Here is an 18,728-nt window from a genome sequence, read left to right as displayed (position 1 = left end):
TCAGGGGAAAACCTGGGTGGTACACTGGAAGGAAAAAGGAGTTCCATCGGCAGCGGACTCTTCCCTCTCCTGAAGTATCACATGCAGGATAGTGCTATCATTGCATGCATAAATAAGAGGCTGGAAGCAAACTCCAAAGAGGCATCTGCTTACATTGGCTGAGACGACGAGACCGAGCCGGTGAGTTCAGAAGCAGGTCAGCCGCAGTAGGAATGAACTTCAGCATTTGTGGACGAGGAGGTCATCTCCCATTTGATTTCATGGTGTCTGATGGGAACCAAAGGGAGTGTTTGGTTTTCTTAAACTGATCAACACAGAAGTGGTCTGGGGTCATTACTTGGAACGTCACACACTCAGAAAAGAGGCAGAGAAAAACTAAGTCATAAAGACAATTGAACTGATTTGGTGATCTAAATGGTTAAAGGTGATTCGATTGCATTAAACTTGCAGTATGTAACATTTATTAAAAAAAAGCTTTACATATTTTAAAACTGTCCCTTTTTGTGACAGTTTAATATGATTCAGATACTCTGTGAAAAAAACAAAAAAACATCTAGCTTCTGTGCCTCCTCTTTGTGCCATTTGCACAAATACACTGCTCCATCAGAAACAACCAATCAGAGCCAAGAGGAGGGTCTTAGTGCTTTCAATTATCCTCATGTACACGCTACTCACACCCTTCCTTATAAGTGTCAGTGGTAAAACATGGATATCCTAATTTCATATTCTCTAGTGAAAACAATTTAAACACAAACAATAAATACATAGTGCATGATTTTCTGTTGAACTTCTGTCTGCATTCAAATGCACAACTATGTTTTGTCATGTCAACCTTTTATATTAAATTCTCATAACTTCTACAAGTTTTACTCTCAGAGCAAATGGCATGATGTTGCAGAGGATCTGCAAGAATTAACCAGATTGATCTGAATTCTGACATAATTGTATTCTACATAACTAGATATCGGACCTGTTGAAACTTAATGATCATATAATCTAGAAAATAAACAACCAACCTATGCCTTATGATGTTTTATTTTTTTACATAATCTGGCTCTCAGCTCTGACCATCCACCAGTGATGAGGACGAAAAAAAAAATTAGTATCTCTTAAAACAAGTTTTTGCTCATCTTGTTTTGCAACTAAAACCCTCAGTAATTTTTCAATGAAAGCAAACCAGTAATTCAAAAGATCCAAACATTTTTCAAGCCTTTCTTCAAATTCTTGAACCCGTAAGTGTTTCTCTGTTCCCTAATCGATCAGGACACTCATTTAAATCAGTTTGTTTTCCTTCCGCCACTCGAATGAAATTATGTCACTTTTTGGCTTTAATTTGGCACTAAGGCCGAATGACATCAGCAGTGACCAAGTGAAGCATTTAAACTTGAGAGACGTGTTTTGGTAACCTTCCACCTTTCTTGACTGGAAATCATAAATAGGATTTACATGAATTAGAGTGTAATAAAAGCTCAACTCGAGGCCACAGGAGAACAAAAGATGTCTTAAAGTCAAACTGCAAACAGAACCTCTGAGCAGATGTGTTGAAAGTGTGTGGGAGAGTATAGAGGTTTAAACCCCGAGCCTGCTAGCATCATTTTCAGCGTGGGAATGGATCTTCAAACCTTATGATTACCGAGTGCTGGTGTACGCAGGTTTGATTCCCAGGAAGCAGCAGGCTCCATCTTGGGTTTTGCAGACAACTGAGTCACAACTAGACTGTTTTAAAGGTTTAAAAGTGGGAAGCAGTTCTGCCTTTTTTGATCAGGAACAGTGTTTTGGAGGAGGCTGCAACCAACCTGATTTTGAGCACCTTGTTTCTGCATTGAGGAGTGACTTCATAACCCAAACCAGACGGTGCAGACAGGCCCTTCCTTATGAGAACCGGCGGCTGGAAGCAAAAGCTTCTAAAAGCCCAACGTGTGAACCTGGCTGCTGTGTTGAGTAGCTTTCCTTCTTTCTGCTACCAATTTTAGAAAACATAACAATTGGATTTTTTTAAACTGGCACGGCAACTGCTGACGATGTGACACCAGAGATGAAGGAGGACCATTCGTCTGAAAAGTGACAGATGCTGCACTGACAGTTTTGTGATACGGATTGAAATGACTCTGTGCTTTTTTGTGTTTCCAAATAAAAACACATGCGGAAGCTGCGCCAAGAGCAAATATTTATGCTCCAGTTTTAATTAGCACAGCAATTTTGCAATGAAATTAAGCATCTCAATCATAACTCATGCCCTGTAATGCAGAAGCTTGTGCACACAAAATCCAGGGAAGAAAAAGGGCAGAAAATGAGAAGAAATGAAGTAAAAATAGCAACAATGTGCAAGCAATTTATGCTAATTAGACCTTTATTTATGGTCCAATAATTGGGTGCATTTGAATTGTTGATGATGTTTTTTCTCCTTATTCCCCCCTCCTCCTTGCTTTCCCCCTTTGCTCTCCTTCTGAGAGAAGATCAAAGCCTGTGCACTTGAATAGATGTTAATGGTGCATGGCTGTCGTCTTAGTCCTGAGCAGTTGAGATCCCTCCAGTGGGAGAAAAACAAAGAAAAAAAAGGGCATATTTGGGTCTTCGTGGACACAATTAGCAGTAAATCTGCCTTCCTTTCACAACAGCACTCTCTTTTAACCCACAAGAAGTGCTCTGCATTCACGTCGTTGCTGATTTTCTTAACCTTCACCTTCCTTTGCCTTTTCACTGCTTCTGAGAACTATGCATCAAACTGTCAGCAGATGCAAAATCTAATTCAGGAATAAAGTCACATTTTGTCACGTTGGAACCAAAACTGAAATGTGTTTCATTCAGATTCTGTGTGATAGATCAGGGGTCTGCAACCTGTGGCTCCAAACTCAAAAGTGTCTCTTTGGACCTTCTTCGATAACATAAAACATCATTGAATCAATGAAGAAGTGCATTTAATTTCCACAACAGAATGACACCAACAGTACCAAATAAGTAATTTTTTAGATAATTTTTTCCTATCAGGTTGGAAACTATGTGCAAATATCAACATCCAGTTGAAGAAAGTGTGTCCATCCTTTTTGCAAAAAAGCATGTCTTGTCTTTATATTAAAAACTAAAACAGAAATCAAATGTTGGTTCTTTAAAAATAACACATTTCCTGTAGTAGATATTTATCCAAACTTACAAGGCATCTTAAAGGAAAAGGAAAAACATTATTGACTCCAAACAAATTTTATTTTGCTGGACTGAGAGTAAAAATGGCTTTTTTGATTCTAAAGGGTGGAAATCACTGTGACAAGCAAACCCTAACCCTATTTTTAATTTTCTTTTGGTAGCATCAGTCTTCGAACTCTGCCACAGATTCTAAATTGTATTTATGTCTGGACTTTGACTGGGCCATTCTAACATATTAGCTACTGTAGGTCTGGTTGTGGGTTCATGGTTGATGCCCTCCTCGAAGGTGGACCTCAGTGTTTTCAGCTTCTAACAGTTTTCCTTCCAGGATTGTCTTGTAATCATTTCCTCCTAAAAAAAAAACTAGTCAACCAACCTAAACTGGTTGACTAGTTTACTAAAGTAAATTTTGACAATTTATTTCAGAGTATTAGTTTAAATATATTCAAACTTTTATTAGTGAAAAACTCAAATAAAGAATAGTTATTTTTCACTTCAAACTTATGCACAATTATGTTTATCTATGACATAAAGTCACAATAAAACCTGCAGATGTTCATGGCCGTAATGTGATTAAATCTGCAAAAGGTCATGAATTGTGAATACTTTTACAAGTCCTTGGATTCAGTTGCGCTGCAATGAATGTTGAAGAGAAATTAAAGATCTCACATTCAACTCATCTTTCAAAACGCCCTGCCCACAATCCCACCCAGAACTTTTAATAGAAAAGAAAGGGAAGTAAATATTTCTTTGAGTGCGGTTGTTCTGCTGTGCCTCGCCGTAGCCCGAGGCACAGCGTTTTACAGTCCGCCTCCCTCCAGAATTCAAATGTGCGAGAAAAACGGCACAACCCAGACTGAGTGGAGGAAACAAGGTGCATTATGTAGGTGGGAGGTGACTGTGCCATTGAGAGACAATTAGCATGAAGCCCAGACCTTTGGAAAAGGCGCGGAGGCTGCCGAGAGCAGGCCTGACAGAATGAAAAGATTAAGACTTGAGAAAAGATAGTGGGGGCATGGGAAAATCCAAAGGGAAACTGGCGACTGAAGTAGCCAATGAGCAGCGATGGGACAATGAGGCAATAAGCATTTTTTTCCCCGTCTTTTGCTGAAAAATGTGCTTCCTTCAGCTGCCAAGTGTGTACATTCCTCCATATTTAAAAGGTGCCATTTATTTGTACGTGACTGTTGTTTCCTATCTGCATTTAAAGCACGCCTGTCAGGAGGGTGAAAGACGAGTGAAGTGGAGGCTTTTTGCAGACTATTCAGCTTCAAAATTCCACCAGGTGTTAGCAGAGCGGTGGATCTGTCACCGGACTGTGGTTAAATGCCTGTCATTTGCCAGTGAGAAGCCCATAATGGCCTAATGGTTTTAATGAGTGCCTGCCTTTCACATGCTTCTGCATTTTGTTTCTGGAATTCCAGTTTGGACGAATGCAGCCTGTGTAGTTCTGCTGTAAAACTTCAGGCACAGCTCCATCGAAATGCTGCCAATTCCCTGGCCGACCGTTTTTGTATTTTTTTTTTTTTAATGCAGGAAACAGATTCTCCACGCTGGTGCTGTGGATTGTGACATTTAGCCCTGTGCTGTTTCCTACAGACATCATAACTAATAACTTGCTGTGTCTTCAGCAGCAAAAGAGAAGAAGCACGGAGGTCAAAGGGAGGGACTATAACTGGTTTTGTATACAGATTGTAAATTGTTTGCTACTTCCACACCTGTGTATGTGATAGAGAAAGATTGGCTGTCCATATTTTATAAAGCTTCACATCCTTCCACCACAGTGTTTATGGAGAAACACGTGGTATTCATAAAAATCACAACAGCAAACAGCAGAGAAAATGTGGTAAGTGCATTCACTTTAGAGCAGCTAGTTCTTTAATTTCTTCTCATTCTAAGGCTTTTAGCACTTTCTTACCAGGATATGAATGTAGAAATGGATGAATAAACTGTTTTTTCATACTTGTATATGTAAAAATATATACACACACATATATATATATATATATATATATATATATATATATATATATATATATATATATATATATATATATATATATGAATATAAGTGTGCATATTTGTTTTTTAAAATATGGTAATTTATAAGTAAATAGTCAGTCAGTGCTTTAAAAAGTGTCAAAATATTTATTGAGAAGCAGAGAAAGCTGTCAAATTGAAATAATAATAATAAAATACTTAAATGTTTTATCAAGCATCCAAACCGTGTCTTTAAAGTTGTGTCTTCATAATGAAAAGACCTGTGGGCATCTTTCACCAGGAGCCAAAGCAAACATCCCTGCTGTTCTTTTCTAAACTCAAATGCATTTAAATAATTTATCACTCAGTATGCCACAAAATAAAAAAAACTGATCAAAAAACAATTGCAATTCTGCATAGTTCTAGAAATATATTAAATCATAAGGCTTTCTACAAAAATACAAAAAAAGGGCAAAATTAAGTTTACTGCCGATTGTAGTGCAGCATTTGTTTTATATTATATGGATCTAAATATGATTGAAATATGTTTGTAAATTTACAAAAAAAAATACAAGCAAAAAAGATAGAAAAAGAAGGCATTTTGCAGTCGTTGGAATTAATTTATGGAATAATGAAAGCATGGACAGACGAGAGTGCCATTACACGTTTTCAAAATAATTGATACAAATTGAAAATATTTGATGGGTGAAAGAGAACGTGACTTCAAGTTGTGTCTGTTTTGGTCTTGGACTGTTTTCTTTCCTTTAATGTTTCTGATTAGTGACTTATATATATATACGTAGTGATATACTATTTTTCTTTATAGAATTCATTGATTTATGAAGGGGTAATTTAGCTTAATTTGACGAGTAGGACAAGCATAAATATAAGTCTTGTGCTTCTGCCTGTACCTTTTCAGTAAAGTTGTTTAAATTGTTTTGAAGCATGGATAATTAGTTATTTGACAACTGACTGAAAAAATAAAGAATCAATTTTTTGATTGATTCAATCAAAAAATTGAATCAATTCAAAATTCAAAAATTGCATGCCATGTTACATGGCATGCAGCCATGTAACATGGCTGCATGCCTTGTAACATGCAGCCATGTTACAAGGCAACATGGCTGCATCATCTGCAAACATGCATTCAGATTCTGGACACCAGCAGAGACTCTGAACATAATCTATGAATGTGTTTTAGTGACATGTCAGCTGACTTGTTTTTATATAACCTAATTGAAATGAGGTATTACTTTACTGCGGCTATGAAGAAATGAATGTCCCCTTTTGGCCTGCTTGATGATGGTTTTTTTGTGTTTGTGGTTTGGACTCAGAAACAACAACCTCCCTCGGCCCATTAAGGCTGTTTGTTTTGTTCTGCTCAGACCCTGGCAGTGGAGCAGGCATTGTTTCCTGCTTAAATCTTCTCACTTAAGCACAATGAGAGAAGCTGCTCTGACTACAGCAAACACAAGGAGAAACGTTTAGTTTCTGAAAGCTAAAAAGACTGAAAATACCCAACACATTTTACATTATTATTATTATTATTATTATTATTATTATTATTATTATTATTATTATTAATTCTAGCAACGAGATATTCAGGTTTCAGATTTCACCTTATTTGATGACATCAGACAGCTTAACATTTGTTTACTAAAACGTGTCCATCAGTAAAACTTGTCCCCTGGAGTTCTCAGTGGGCGGGGCTTAACTGACAGCAGTCTCTGCTATAGTTTTGTTGAGGGGTACATCTGCATTAATCATGGGAATTTTCACAATTATATTCATTAATTTTTTGGGACAATTAATTAATGTTAAACTATTAGTTTATAAGCCTATAGACAAAATGTTTGGAATCCTAGCCTACAAGGTTAGCAGTCATCTTGATTTTATGGATTTGGTAAGAAAATGATTTTGAGCCTTGATTCTGAATTGGAGCGGGAAGCTACACAAAAATGACTTGTGGACATTTCTGACCCAGTTCTTTGATTTAGGTTTGCTGAAAGCAATACACAGTTAAAAGCTGGAGGGTCCTGGCCCCAAGGACTGGCATTTGAGACACCTCCCCTCTGAGGAGATTATTCGAATATGTGTGTACAAACTAGAATAATGTTGATTCTCATGTCAATTTTTACCACTGAAGTACTTTCATAACTGAGTTTTAGTGAACACTCGGCCTTCCAGTAGACAATTTATTTGGCATAAGAAGAAACAGAATAATGAGCACCTACATTTCAACAGGCCTTCACATCATCTGGCATTTAGGTCTAATAAATTCAACTCTTATCTTAGCCAGAAATATCAGTGATAATGTTGCCTTTGAGGAATTATTATTCTTATGCTGGTGGAGTTCTGAAGGTGCGTGTGTGTGTGCGTGCATGCGTGTGTGTGTGTGTGTGTGTGTGTGGGTGGGTGTGTTCTCAGACACTACCTGCTTGATTCACTCATAGCATCTTTGTGTGGGATGTTATTCTAACCCCAACTGTTCCCACTGGAGTGAAATTAAAGATCTGAAGCAGAAAGACTTTAAATGATTGGTGATCAGCTAAATCATCCATTTCCACAAACTGAACCATTTTTACACTGAAATACCAAATCTGCACTTTTGCACCGGACAGGATATGAAAACATAAGATGTTTTCATGGATACGTAAGAATGACCTGTTTTTCCCCGAAAGGTTTGTTTCAAAAGAAAAAACATAAAAATATGATACAATTACATCAGAAAGTTGAATTATTCTAATGTTAGTTATTGCAGATGTATGATGCACATCCAAATCTTGAGTCACAACAAAACAAAGATAAACATCTTGAGTTTCTTGAGGTCCATCTGCAGAACCTGAAACCTCTGGAAGAGGTTTTTAACCAGAGTGTGATTAATATTAATGGATGCAGTCTCTGAGATTGTGACTGATCCTTCTTGAGATAGAAAGACTTTGTGAAAATCAAGTGAAAACAGGTTTCTGTCAGGTAAGAGAAAACTACCAGCCACCGGAGGTCTTATATAGATGTCAATTTTTTTTTTCTTACTTTGATTTTAATATTATTTGGACTTTCTCTATTTTCCCACTTCATTTTTGAAATTTGCATTTTCACAGGAATGTTTCAACTCTGACTTGTAATATTTAGTTGTAAACTGACTGGTAAAAGTGTCCCAAATCCAACTTGTTTGACCTTTTGTGTGCCTGGGTCTGATTTGAGGAATACAAATCAGATCCAGTCCACTTCCATCTGGGATCCTAAATCTGAAACTTCTGAGGTTTTACAAAGCAACCTCAGTCTGAACTGCTGTATTTTATGTCGCTGAATTGTAACTGTACACCAAAGGATGTGACAAGCAGGCATCAAGCACAGCAATAGTGGAGCTAATTATAATTTTCTCAGCTCTTTGTGTACATCAGGAACACAAAGTTCACACTGAGACTGAGTGTGGTTACATACAAATGATCATAAGTTATAAAATGAAAATGTATTTATTCTCAACAAAAATAGTCACTCAGGTTAAAGACATAATGTTTTTTTTAAGCTTGAGAAAATAAAATACACTTTACCAAGTTGTACACAAAGGTTTTCACAAAAAATGGCAATATTTTCTTTCCTATTTTTCAAACCTGTAAGTTTTGCTTCAGATATGTATATGGGTTTATATATCCAATAAGTTTGTTTGTGTTTACTTCAATGAGCTGCAATGTGATTGTGGTTGGTTTTGTTTTAAGTCATAATTCTTGTTTTATTTTTGTAAAAAAACAAAAACAACTACTTTAAATTAGAGACTTGTATTGCATATTTGGATGCACTATTTTGTCAGTTTTATATTGCATGTCAATAGTTGCATTTGTTCAATAAAGATTATATGTTTATTATAAGTGTAACCCGAGTTACATTTTAAGATTATTAAAAAAAACCCAAATCAACGTCACTGTAAGTGACGAACTAGGTTCCAGGTTCGTCTACTGGAGGTAGTGGCAAATTGCAAGACACATACAACTAGAGAGTGCACAATCAATGAAGTGTATTTATATTTACAATATATACAAATTGTTTCACAACTTTGAAGTCCAGTTCCTTAAACCAAGGAAGTCTCTTTCGGTGATGAAAGGGAAAAAACAAAAAATGTCATTTAGTTCCAGCTGTGAATGGTTGGTTGAATTTCCAACCAGTTTGGAGACGGTTCCTCAGATTTTGGGTGGATTTCTGGATCCGCTATGGTTAGCTCGCCAGTCCGGTCAGTGTACATAAACCAGACAATTCTTAATGTGTCCTAGATCCTCCAGTTTACTCCGAGCGGGGGTGGGATCTGGAACACACCTGGCCTGCGCAAACAGGCCCGACACTCAATGTACATGTACATGCATTTCTTAATAATCAAATCTGTGCTTACATAATTGCATGCAATTCCAATCCAATGTGTTTTTACGTAGGTGCGTAATCACAGGCTGGGAGGCTAGCGCTAGCATTCTAGCTCTCGAGCAACACTTACCAGTTCCTCATTGACAGACAGAGATCGTTTCAGCGTACAGATGAGTGACCATATGTCTGTAATTTAACAGAGGTATACGATTGATGTATGATCGACATTCAAAAGCAAAACCGCTTTGGGAACAGAAACCCAAGCCTACCTGCACGTCAAAGTCCCACAGCGTCTGCTACCCAAGGTGCGATTTAGCAGCAATATAAGCAGTGGCTGTCAATTTAGGACTGACGTGCAGCTGTCACATGACATTAAACCCTCGCGAGAACAACCCTGCTCTCGCCTGGTTAATGTCGAAAAAATAAAAATAAAACAAAGGAGGATTTTTAAATTAGATCTTTAAATAAAACAAAATAAAATTAGATTTAACAAAATAGAAAATAAAATAACTAAACTACATCTAATATAGAAAAATTATCCTGGTTACATCCTCCCCTCTTTAATTCCTGCACGTCCCGTTGCACGGTTACTTGAATTAATTTTTCTGAATATTTACATTAGAAACTTGACTGAGAGCCTCAGTGTACACATTTGCCAAACTATGCAATAGAGTCTGAACTACTGAAATGAGTGGCTTACCCAACACAGGATATGTTAGACGACTAGGAGGTTGACGCTGTCTATCTGATCGCCTGGGCAATATTTCAGCCTCAACTGAGTTATAGGGTGAGCTGACATTTGCAGGACCTGTGGATGACTCAGACTGAACGACCAGATGACCCTCAGCGTCAGGTTCTTGAACTTCAGGTAAGTGTTCGTCAGGTACTTCTCCCTCCATGTGTACTTTCACAGGCTCAGCTACATGTGGTTCAGAAAGTTCCTCTGTCTCAATCTGTTCCACAGGTAGCTTGTCTTCATGGTGAGACAGTGATGAATCAGTTGTTAAACAGGATTCTTCATTTTCAGATGGACTAGCAGTCTCAAGGTCTGTGCTCTGAATTAGAGGTACAGGATGCTCTGGTGCTTCAGCATCACTTTGAGCCAAAGGTGAAATAGGCTGCAAAGTAATGGATTCCGGTGATGACTTGAATTTTCTCACCTTCACACTGAATCTGGTTGGGAATGGGATGGAAACTTCTGGCACATATGGCTCAGCATCCTCATCCTCCTGCATCGCATCAGGAACATCTGGATGGCAACCATCCTGGCTGCGAGTCTTTCGTTGTGAGGCAGGCATGGAGATGGAAGGGTCTTCTGTGGAGCAAACTGGCAGGAAACCACAAGGAAGCAACAGGTCTCTATGTAAAGTACGAGTTGGTCCCTCTTTGTGTTCAGGTTGTACAGTGTAAACTGGTACATTTTCAGCTCTGTCAACAACTTCGTACACCCCTGGTTCCCATCTATCTGCCAGCTTGTGCTTACCCCTCAGACGGATGTTGCGAACCAGTACTCGATCTCCTATCTCCAAACTGCATGGTGTAATTTTCTGATCAAAACGGGTCTTGTTCTTTGCAGCTGATTTGAGGGCATTCTCAGAAGCTAGTTTGTAGCTTTCTTTCAGGCTGGATTGTAGATTCTTAACATACTCTGAATGAGAGATGGATGATTGTTCTCTGACGGGTAAACCAAAAGCCAAATCCACAGGAAGACGAGGACAACGACCAAACATGAGTTCATAAGGTGTGAACCCTGTTACCTCATTTCTTGTACAGTTATATGCATGTACTAAAGGTTTGACATACTCTCGCCATTTTGACTTTTGTTTCATTTCCAGGGTTCCAAGCATATTGAGCAGAGTGCGGTTGAAGCGCTCGACTGGATTCCCTCGTGGGTGGTACGGGGTAGTTCGGCTTTTCTTCATGCCTACAACTTCACAGAGCTCTTTAATGAGCTTGGACTCGAAATCTGTACCCTGATCTGAATGTATACGCTCTGGAATTCCATAATAAACCATAAATTCATTCCAGAGGTACTTTGCAACCGTCTTTGCCTTCTGGTTGGGGGTAGGAATGGCAACTGCAAATTTGGTAAAATGATCAGTGAGAACAAGAATGTCCTTAGTATTACTGCGGTCAGGTTCAATGGTTAAAAAGTCCATACATAGCAGTTCAAGTGGTCGGCTTGTCTGAATATTTATTAATGGAGCTGCTCTTTCCATTTGAGCTTTACGCCTTACGCAACGACCACAGGTTTTGACAAAAGTCTCCACCTCTAGTGTCATTTTGGGCCAAAAGAAGCGTTGGCGCACCAAATCAATTGTTCTTTCGATGCCCATATGCCCCATATCATGGTGCAAGCTCTTTAAAACAGCTGGTCGTAACTTGGGCGGTAGGATTAGCTGGTAGATAAGTTTATCTCCATCATGTCTTCTCCGATACAAGATTCCATCCACCAACTCTAACCTGTTCCACTCTCTCAGGAGCAAAGGAAGGTCAGGTAGCTCCTCTCGAACCGATGGAAGGACCTTCTCACCAGTCTCCAGCTGATGAATGACCTCACGAATAGCAGGGTCAGCTTGTTGCTCTTCTTGGAGATCGACCTGAGATAGAGAGGGGATTAGAGGCAAGCCATGCAACTCTTCATTGCTGAACCCATCAGGGATGGAGTTAACAGAGACAGATAGAGACTCAACCAGTGCGACAGATCGACTTAGTTCAGTTTGGTTCTGGGTTCGGATTATACAACTCTGACAGATGGCATCCACAATTTCAGGGGAAATGTCATGTGTTGCTTTACCATTACCCAACTGACTGGTCAGATGTTGAATGAGCTCCCTCTCTCTGCAGTGCTGATCACTAGAAGTATCTTCATGTGAGCGTCGGGACAGAGCATCAGCATCAAAATTCTGTTTTCCAGCACGGTACTGCAGTTTGAATGAGTAGGTGGACAGTGCTGCTAACCACCGGTGACCTGTAGCATCCAGCTTGGCTGAAGAAAGAACATAAGTGAGAGGGTTGCTATCTGTGACAACTGTAAAGTTAGTCCCATAGAGGTAATCATGAAACTTCTCAGTAACACTCCACTTCAGGGCCAAAAACTCCAGTTTATGAGCAGGATATTTTGACTCACTGACAGACAGGCCTCGACTAGCATAAGCAATAACACGCAGCTTGCCCTCCTGCTCTTGGTACAATACTGCTCCCAACCCATTTGTACTGGCATCAGTATGTAAAATGTATGGCAGCTGTGGATTTGCAAACCCAAGAACAGGTGCTGTAGTCAATTTGGAAATGACTGTTTCAAAGGCAATCTGCTGATGGCTAGTCCATTTATCTCCAAAGGATTGCTTTGGATCCGAGTACTTTCCTTCTGGTTTCTTCAGTTTTGCAGGGCTGCGGGCAGGAGGATAACCACGGGTTAACTCATTAAGTGGTTTGACAATAGCAGCATAGTCTTTAATAAATCTTCGGTAATATCCAGCAAAACCCAGAAAAGATCGCAACTCTTTAAGGTTGCGGGGGACTGGCCAGGATTTTAAAGAATCAATCTTTTCTGGATCAGTTTCAACTCCTTTTTCAGAGACAATGTGTCCCAAATAACGTACAGAAGACTGAAAGAACTTACATTTCTCTGGAGAGAGCTTTAGTCCAAACTGCTTCAACCGGGAGAGCACACGCAGCAGCCGTTCCTCATGTTCTTCCAGAGTGGCAGAAAAGATGATGATGTCATCGAGGAAGACAAGGACTTCTTTAAGATGCAGATCTCCCATGCATCTCGCCATTAGCCGCTGAAACGTGCTAGGTGCATTTGTAATTCCTTGCGGCATCCTGTTCCACTCCCAAAATCCAAGGGGAGTTACAAAAGCTGTTTTAGCCTTATCTTCTTCTGCCATCTCTATTTGATAATAGCCAGATTTTAAATCCAACACAGTAAACCATTTGGACCCTGTCAAAGCACAAAAAGATTCTTCCAAATTAGGAAGGGCATATGCATCTTTGATAGTTTGAAGATTCAGTTTCCTGTAATCTATGCATAGCCGGACGGAACCATTACGTTTCCGAACAACAACTATTGGAGAGGAAAATGGTGATTTAGACTCTCTTATGATGCCAGCTTCGAGCAGGTCTTTAAGATGTTCACGGACTGCCTCCAGATCTTGGGGATGGATTGGCCTTGCTCTGTGCTTAAAAGACGTTTCATCACTAAGTTTAATGGTATGTTTAACTGCATCTGTACAACCAAAATCCATATCATGATGAGAGAATACTTCAGGCATGCTGTTCATTTTGTTGATAATATGCTCCTTCCACTCAGGTGGAATGGGAGAGTCTCCAAAGTTAAACTCCAAAGTGGTTTGTTGTGAGGTTTGAGATGCGATTTGTTGTGACAAAACAGTAGGTGCTGACCCAATGTCTGCAATAATGGTTAATGGTGATATGAACACCTCCTGCTCTGATTCATTCTTCATGATCACTGGGACTTTATATGGTGGATGCTGTGGCAGTGTAATTAGACAACTCTGAACACATAAACCCCCTGGTAAAGGTGAGCTAGGGTGTTCAACAATGGCCCACTTATCGGCAGATGGAGAGGTGTTTTTAACAGAACCCTCCAAGACAATAGTTTGTCCAGGTGAAATAAGGACTGGAGTGGTGCTTAACAGCCTGACAGTCCCTGCATTTCCTGATTGATTTTGTTGGTGCCTTAACTGTAGCAGTTTCAGGACCGCTCGATATCCTTGGGCCATGGGTTGAAATTGTACATGGTTACTGCTAAGATGTTGTTCATACAGTGGCTCCAGTGTGTTCATGCCAATAAGTACATTAGATGGCCTGTCAGGACTAGTATCTGGGACCACAAGAGCAAGAGTTGGTACCTCTGTGTTTACTCCTATGAAGTCTTCAGGGAATGTGATGACCAGCTCCACATACCCCAGATACGGAACAGACTGTCCAGCAGCACCTTCAACCTGTAACAAATTATCCAGAGGCAGTACAGGTTGGTTGCTTAGCTTATCATTATAGAAAGAAACTGGGATCGTTGTCACCTGTGAACCAGTGTCTAAAAGGCAGTTACACACATGACCAGAAATGTCAACAACAGCAGCACACTTTGATCCAATCAAACCTTTGGGTAGCTGAGTGGGTACTTTATTAGCTTGGGCTTGCAGTTTTGTACATTTAACAGTCTTTTCTTTAATAAGGGGACTGGTTTGGCTGGGACTGGTTCCGGTTTGTCCCGCAACAGGAACCATGCCTAGTTTAACTTCTTCTGAAAGACGTTCTGCTGTCGCTGAGCAAACTGCTTCCTTTTTCTGGCAACAAGAGCAGGGTTTGGTTCATTATTACATTGTGGCTTAATATGACCATTTTCACCACACCTGAAACAATAACCAGGTTTAACATGGACTGGTGGGGACTGTTTGGATGTCACTGTATTGCCCCCTTTTTCACCCTGCTTACTGTATGTTACCTTAGGTTGTGATGTAGTCCTGGGCTGGGTGGTGGTGGATGTTAGCTTAGCCAGCTGCCGCTGTACATCTGCCAGTTGTTCTGCCAACTGCTGAGTCAATTTGGTTAAAGCAGCAACTGCTCCACCATCACCTGTGTCAACAGAAGCCAATTGTGCATGATTGACTACTTTTTGTTTGTTGGACCCCAAATATTGTCTCATCCGGGAAGTTTTAGCTGCCTCCCTGTCCTCTTCAGTACGTAGAAGTAGTAGTAGTTCAGAGAAACTAGGTGGGACCAATTTCTTTTGTTTTAATTGGAGTTCAGCAATCAAAGTATTGTCCCAACAACCCCTACAGAACTGGCTTATGAGATGCCGGTTTACATCCTTGGCTAACACACCACCTCGTTTCAGGGCTAAGTTTAATGCTACCTGCAGCCGCTGGAGGTATGAGGATGGCTTCTCCCCTGCATCTTGGAAAGTGTCCATGAATTTTGCAAAGAGTTCTTCTCCATCTTGCACTGTGCCATAAGCCGAATCCAATATGTTCAGATATACAGTGGGTGGAGTATCTGAACTTAGATGCTTCAGCATATCAGCGGCTGGGGGAAGTAAACTCTCCACGATCCTCCTTGATCGTTGCAGCTCAGAAACTGATGGGTCTTTTAGTAGCAGATCCACTCCTGAATGCCAGGTCTCGTAGTCTGCTTCATGTGCTGGTCTAGGCAGCCGTCCAGAAAACACTCGGAGCCTTTGTAGATGGTAAGCACTTTCCTCAGTTTTCATAATGTGTTCCACCACGTAGCGCTGGACTTCGGGTGGTTGGATGTCATCATCATGAAGAGAAGGTCTCTGTCGTGAGGTAGGTTGCTGCTCAAGTCTCTGTCTGGAAACTGTAGGATCAGTGGCGGTTGACAACGTTGGCTCTTCCTTCATTGTTGGATCTGCAGCTGCTGCCATAACCTCAGACTTCTCATCAGGATCCTCCATCTTAGCAGCTGAGTGAAGTTCAGCAACTGATTGTCCAATCTGAGTCATCGTGGATTTTAACACCTCTGCAAAATCCATGCCAGAGAGCTTTGCAAGTTTCTGTAACTCAAGTAAATAAGAATGAGTTTTACTCTGTGAAACATGTTCTGCATATACAACAGCTAATTCAGAGATGAAAAATGTGTCTGACTTTTCAGAGGATTTGAATGAATATGGTAAAATGGAACGCAATTCAGCTACTGCTATACCACTGCCAAATTCAACCACAAGCTGGCCCTCAAACTCAGAATCAGCTTCAGAAATGATTTCAGTCTTTGTTATCTTACCATATTGTTTCAAAAAGTCAAATACTTCCTCTTTACTATCTTCATCTGAAATGCCTTCAACCAAAACACAATTGGGAATTTTTACGTCAAGTTTTTGAAATTCATCCATATTGTTGATGACAGGAAAAAAAAAAGAGAGAAAAATAAATAAATTTGTGTTTTACAAAATGCCAACAACCTCCTGGCTAGCTCGCCAAGCTATGTAACCCGAGTTACATTTTAAGATTATTAAAAAAAACCCAAATCAACGTCACTGTAAGTGACGAACTAGGTTCCAGGTTCGTCTACTGGAGGTAGTGGCAAATTGCAAGACACATACAACTAGAGAGTGCACAATCAATGAAGTGTATTTATATTTACAATATATACAAATTGTTTCACAACTTTGAAGTCCAGTTCCTTAAACCAAGGAAGTCTCTTTCGGTGATGAAAGGGAAAAAACAAAAAATGTCATTTAGTTCCAGCTGTGAATGGTTGGTTGAATTTCCAACCAGTTTGGAGACGGTTCCTCAGATTTTGGGTGGATTTCTGGATCCGCTATGGTTAGCTCGCCAGTCCGGTCAGTGTACATAAACCAGACAATTCTTAATGTGTCCTAGATCCTCCAGTTTACTCCGAGCGGGGGTGGGATCTGGAACACACCTGGCCTGCGCAAACAGGCCCGACACTCAATGTACATGTACATGCATTTCTTAATAATCAAATCTGTGCTTACATAATTGCATGCAATTCCAATCCAATGTGTTTTTACGTAGGTGCGTAATCACAGGCTGGGAGGCTAGCGCTAGCATTCTAGCTCTCGAGCAACACTTACCAGTTCCTCATTGACAGACAGAGATCGTTTCAGCGTACAGATGAGTGACCATATGTCTGTAATTTAACAGAGGTATACGATTGATGTATGATCGACATTCAAAAGCAAAACCGCTTTGGGAACAGAAACCCAAGCCTACCTGCACGTCAAAGTCCCACAGCGTCTGCTACCCAAGGTGCGATTTAGCAGCAATATAAGCAGTGGCTGTCAATTTAGGACTGACGTGCAGCTGTCACATGACATTAAACCCTCGCGAGAACAACCCTGCTCTCGCCCGGTTAATGTCGAAAAAATAAAAATAAAACAAAGGAGGATTTTTAAATTAGATCTTTAAATAAAACAAAATAAAATTAGATTTAACAAAATAGAAAATAAAATAACTAAACTACATCTAATATAGAAAAATTATCCTGGTTACATAAGGTTGACTCATAAAATATTTTTAAGAAAAAAAGGGAAATGAAATCCTACTTGAGCATTAAGTCCTGCAGCATTAACATAGTCTTACAAGTGAATGTGTATTTCAACAGGTGAATCTTCACAAGAACACTGAAAACTGGGTTTGAAATGGACAAAGCACGCCGATCTTTTTGAAAATTTTTGGGTGAAGTTTAGAAACGGGGTCTGTACCAAACAACCAGTTGAAATGAACTCTACTATTTATGTCAAACGGGGATCAAATACAAAGGTCAGAAATATGCCAGAAGTTTGATGATGCTTGTAACCAAGGTGCAACATTCTCAAATAAATTAATGGAAAAGCAATTGAAGAATCCTATTTCTTAAAAGTTCATAGTGATTGACAGTGATGTGTGATTAAGCCAGCACTTAAGTCAGCGTTATTCAATGCGTTATAAAACAAAACAAAGAAAAGAAAAGTTGCTGAGCGAGCAGAGCATCACAAAGTGGATCTAAAGCAGATGTGTTGCCTCTGCAGAACATCCCAGAGCATGGCGACACTTGAGCCAAAGATCTCAAGATGACAATACTGTCTGTTTAACATCCATCACACGCCTCTGTTAATGTTCTCAAGCTTGCGGCAACCAAAGCCTGGGTCAGTCCAAACCCATCTGAGCTCTAGTCAAACCGCAGTTTAGCAGCGTTAGAGTGCAACTTTTCCAGAGATGGAACAGCCATCGTCTTCCTCACACAACCACGGGCTCGCATGCATCTATGTTTCCCTTTCATTTCCAAACAGCTTCAGCTCCTCATGGAGGCTTTAATGTTGCTTAAAGGAAGCTCTGGCTGCAGAACACTCAGAACTAAAACCCTTATCAAAGGAGAAATTTATAGCTTTGATGCAGTTGTGACCTGAAGAAGACTCTCAGGACTTTAGGCTAATTTCGTAGTGGGTTAATTATGTGCCACATGAGCCTTCTGAGGATGGAGCTGTGTTTTGTTTATCTCACAGCAAAGCCGTATGCAGATTCTGCTAATGAGGGGGCAGAAACTGCAACATCTCACAAACGTTAAAGTTGCATTTGCTGTTTAGCTTAACATGAAAACATGAACTGGTAAAGGACTACATCAGGAGTTGCTTAAAGTTCTCAGTAAACAGTGTCCTGCATGTTTGGATGTTACCATCATGACTTGGTGATTGTTGCAGAGCATCAAAAGTGCAACAACAGCAGGTTTGGTGGAGTGATGATGAAAATAGTTTAATTAAATTTCAA

General features: G+C 39.9%; 1 protein-coding gene and 3 long non-coding RNA genes across 4 annotated transcripts; 1 reads left to right on the top strand and 3 right to left on the bottom strand.

Annotated features, from left to right (window-relative positions):
- Nucleotides 1–9,116: 9,116 nt before the first annotated feature.
- LOC148156713 (uncharacterized) lies at nt 9,117–9,984 on the bottom strand. The gene is made up of 2 exons (XR_015764453.1): nt 9,605–9,984; nt 9,117–9,437 (listed from the first exon to the last, which is right to left on the bottom strand). It is a non-coding gene; the product is annotated as an uncharacterized LOC148156713 (long non-coding RNA).
- Nucleotides 9,985–11,113: 1,129 nt separating this feature from the next.
- LOC148156712 (uncharacterized) lies at nt 11,114–13,074 on the top strand. Its single transcript, XR_015764452.1, has 2 exons — nt 11,114–11,215; nt 11,310–13,074. It is a non-coding gene; the product is annotated as an uncharacterized LOC148156712 (long non-coding RNA).
- A 58-nt stretch (nt 13,075–13,132) lies between these two features.
- On the bottom strand, nt 13,133–15,963 carry LOC148156711 (paraneoplastic antigen Ma1-like). The gene is made up of 3 exons (XM_088009682.1): nt 15,359–15,963; nt 14,352–14,444; nt 13,133–13,171 (listed from the first exon to the last, which is right to left on the bottom strand). Exons 1-3 carry the CDS (start codon nt 15,914–15,916, stop codon nt 13,133–13,135), a joined length of 690 nt encoding a protein of 229 aa, XP_087865808.1. The 5' UTR covers nt 15,917–15,963.
- Nucleotides 15,964–16,568: 605 nt separating this feature from the next.
- Nucleotides 16,569–17,310, bottom strand: LOC148156710 (uncharacterized). The gene is made up of 2 exons (XR_015764451.1): nt 17,057–17,310; nt 16,569–16,889 (listed from the first exon to the last, which is right to left on the bottom strand). It is a non-coding gene; the product is annotated as an uncharacterized LOC148156710 (long non-coding RNA).
- Between the last annotated feature and the right edge of the window lie 1,418 nt (nt 17,311–18,728).

This window comes from Poecilia mexicana, unplaced genomic scaffold (assembly GCF_051168715.1).
Source record: "Poecilia mexicana isolate PSO_F unplaced genomic scaffold, ASM5116871v1 scaffold_10, whole genome shotgun sequence".
NCBI classification, from domain to species: Eukaryota; Metazoa; Chordata; class Actinopteri; order Cyprinodontiformes; family Poeciliidae; genus Poecilia; species Poecilia mexicana.
The sequence above is the reverse complement of the archived record's forward strand: the minus strand, read 5'-3'. Positions and strand labels throughout refer to the sequence as shown.

Excerpts from the sequence above, each read along its gene's own strand:
- LOC148156711 (XM_088009682.1), bottom strand. The coding sequence starts at position 15,916 with ATGGAGGATCCTGATGAGAAGTCTGAGGTTATGGCAGCAGCTGCAGAT. Across the intron at positions 14,445-15,358 it reads CATACCTCCAGCGGCTGCAG|GTTGAAGGTGCTGCTGGACA; the intron begins GTAGCATTAAAC and ends AATTTGTTACAG. Across the intron at positions 13,172-14,351 it reads TCATAGGAGTAAACACAGAG|AACATGAGGAACGGCTGCTG; the intron begins GTACCAACTCTT and ends CCACTCTGGAAG.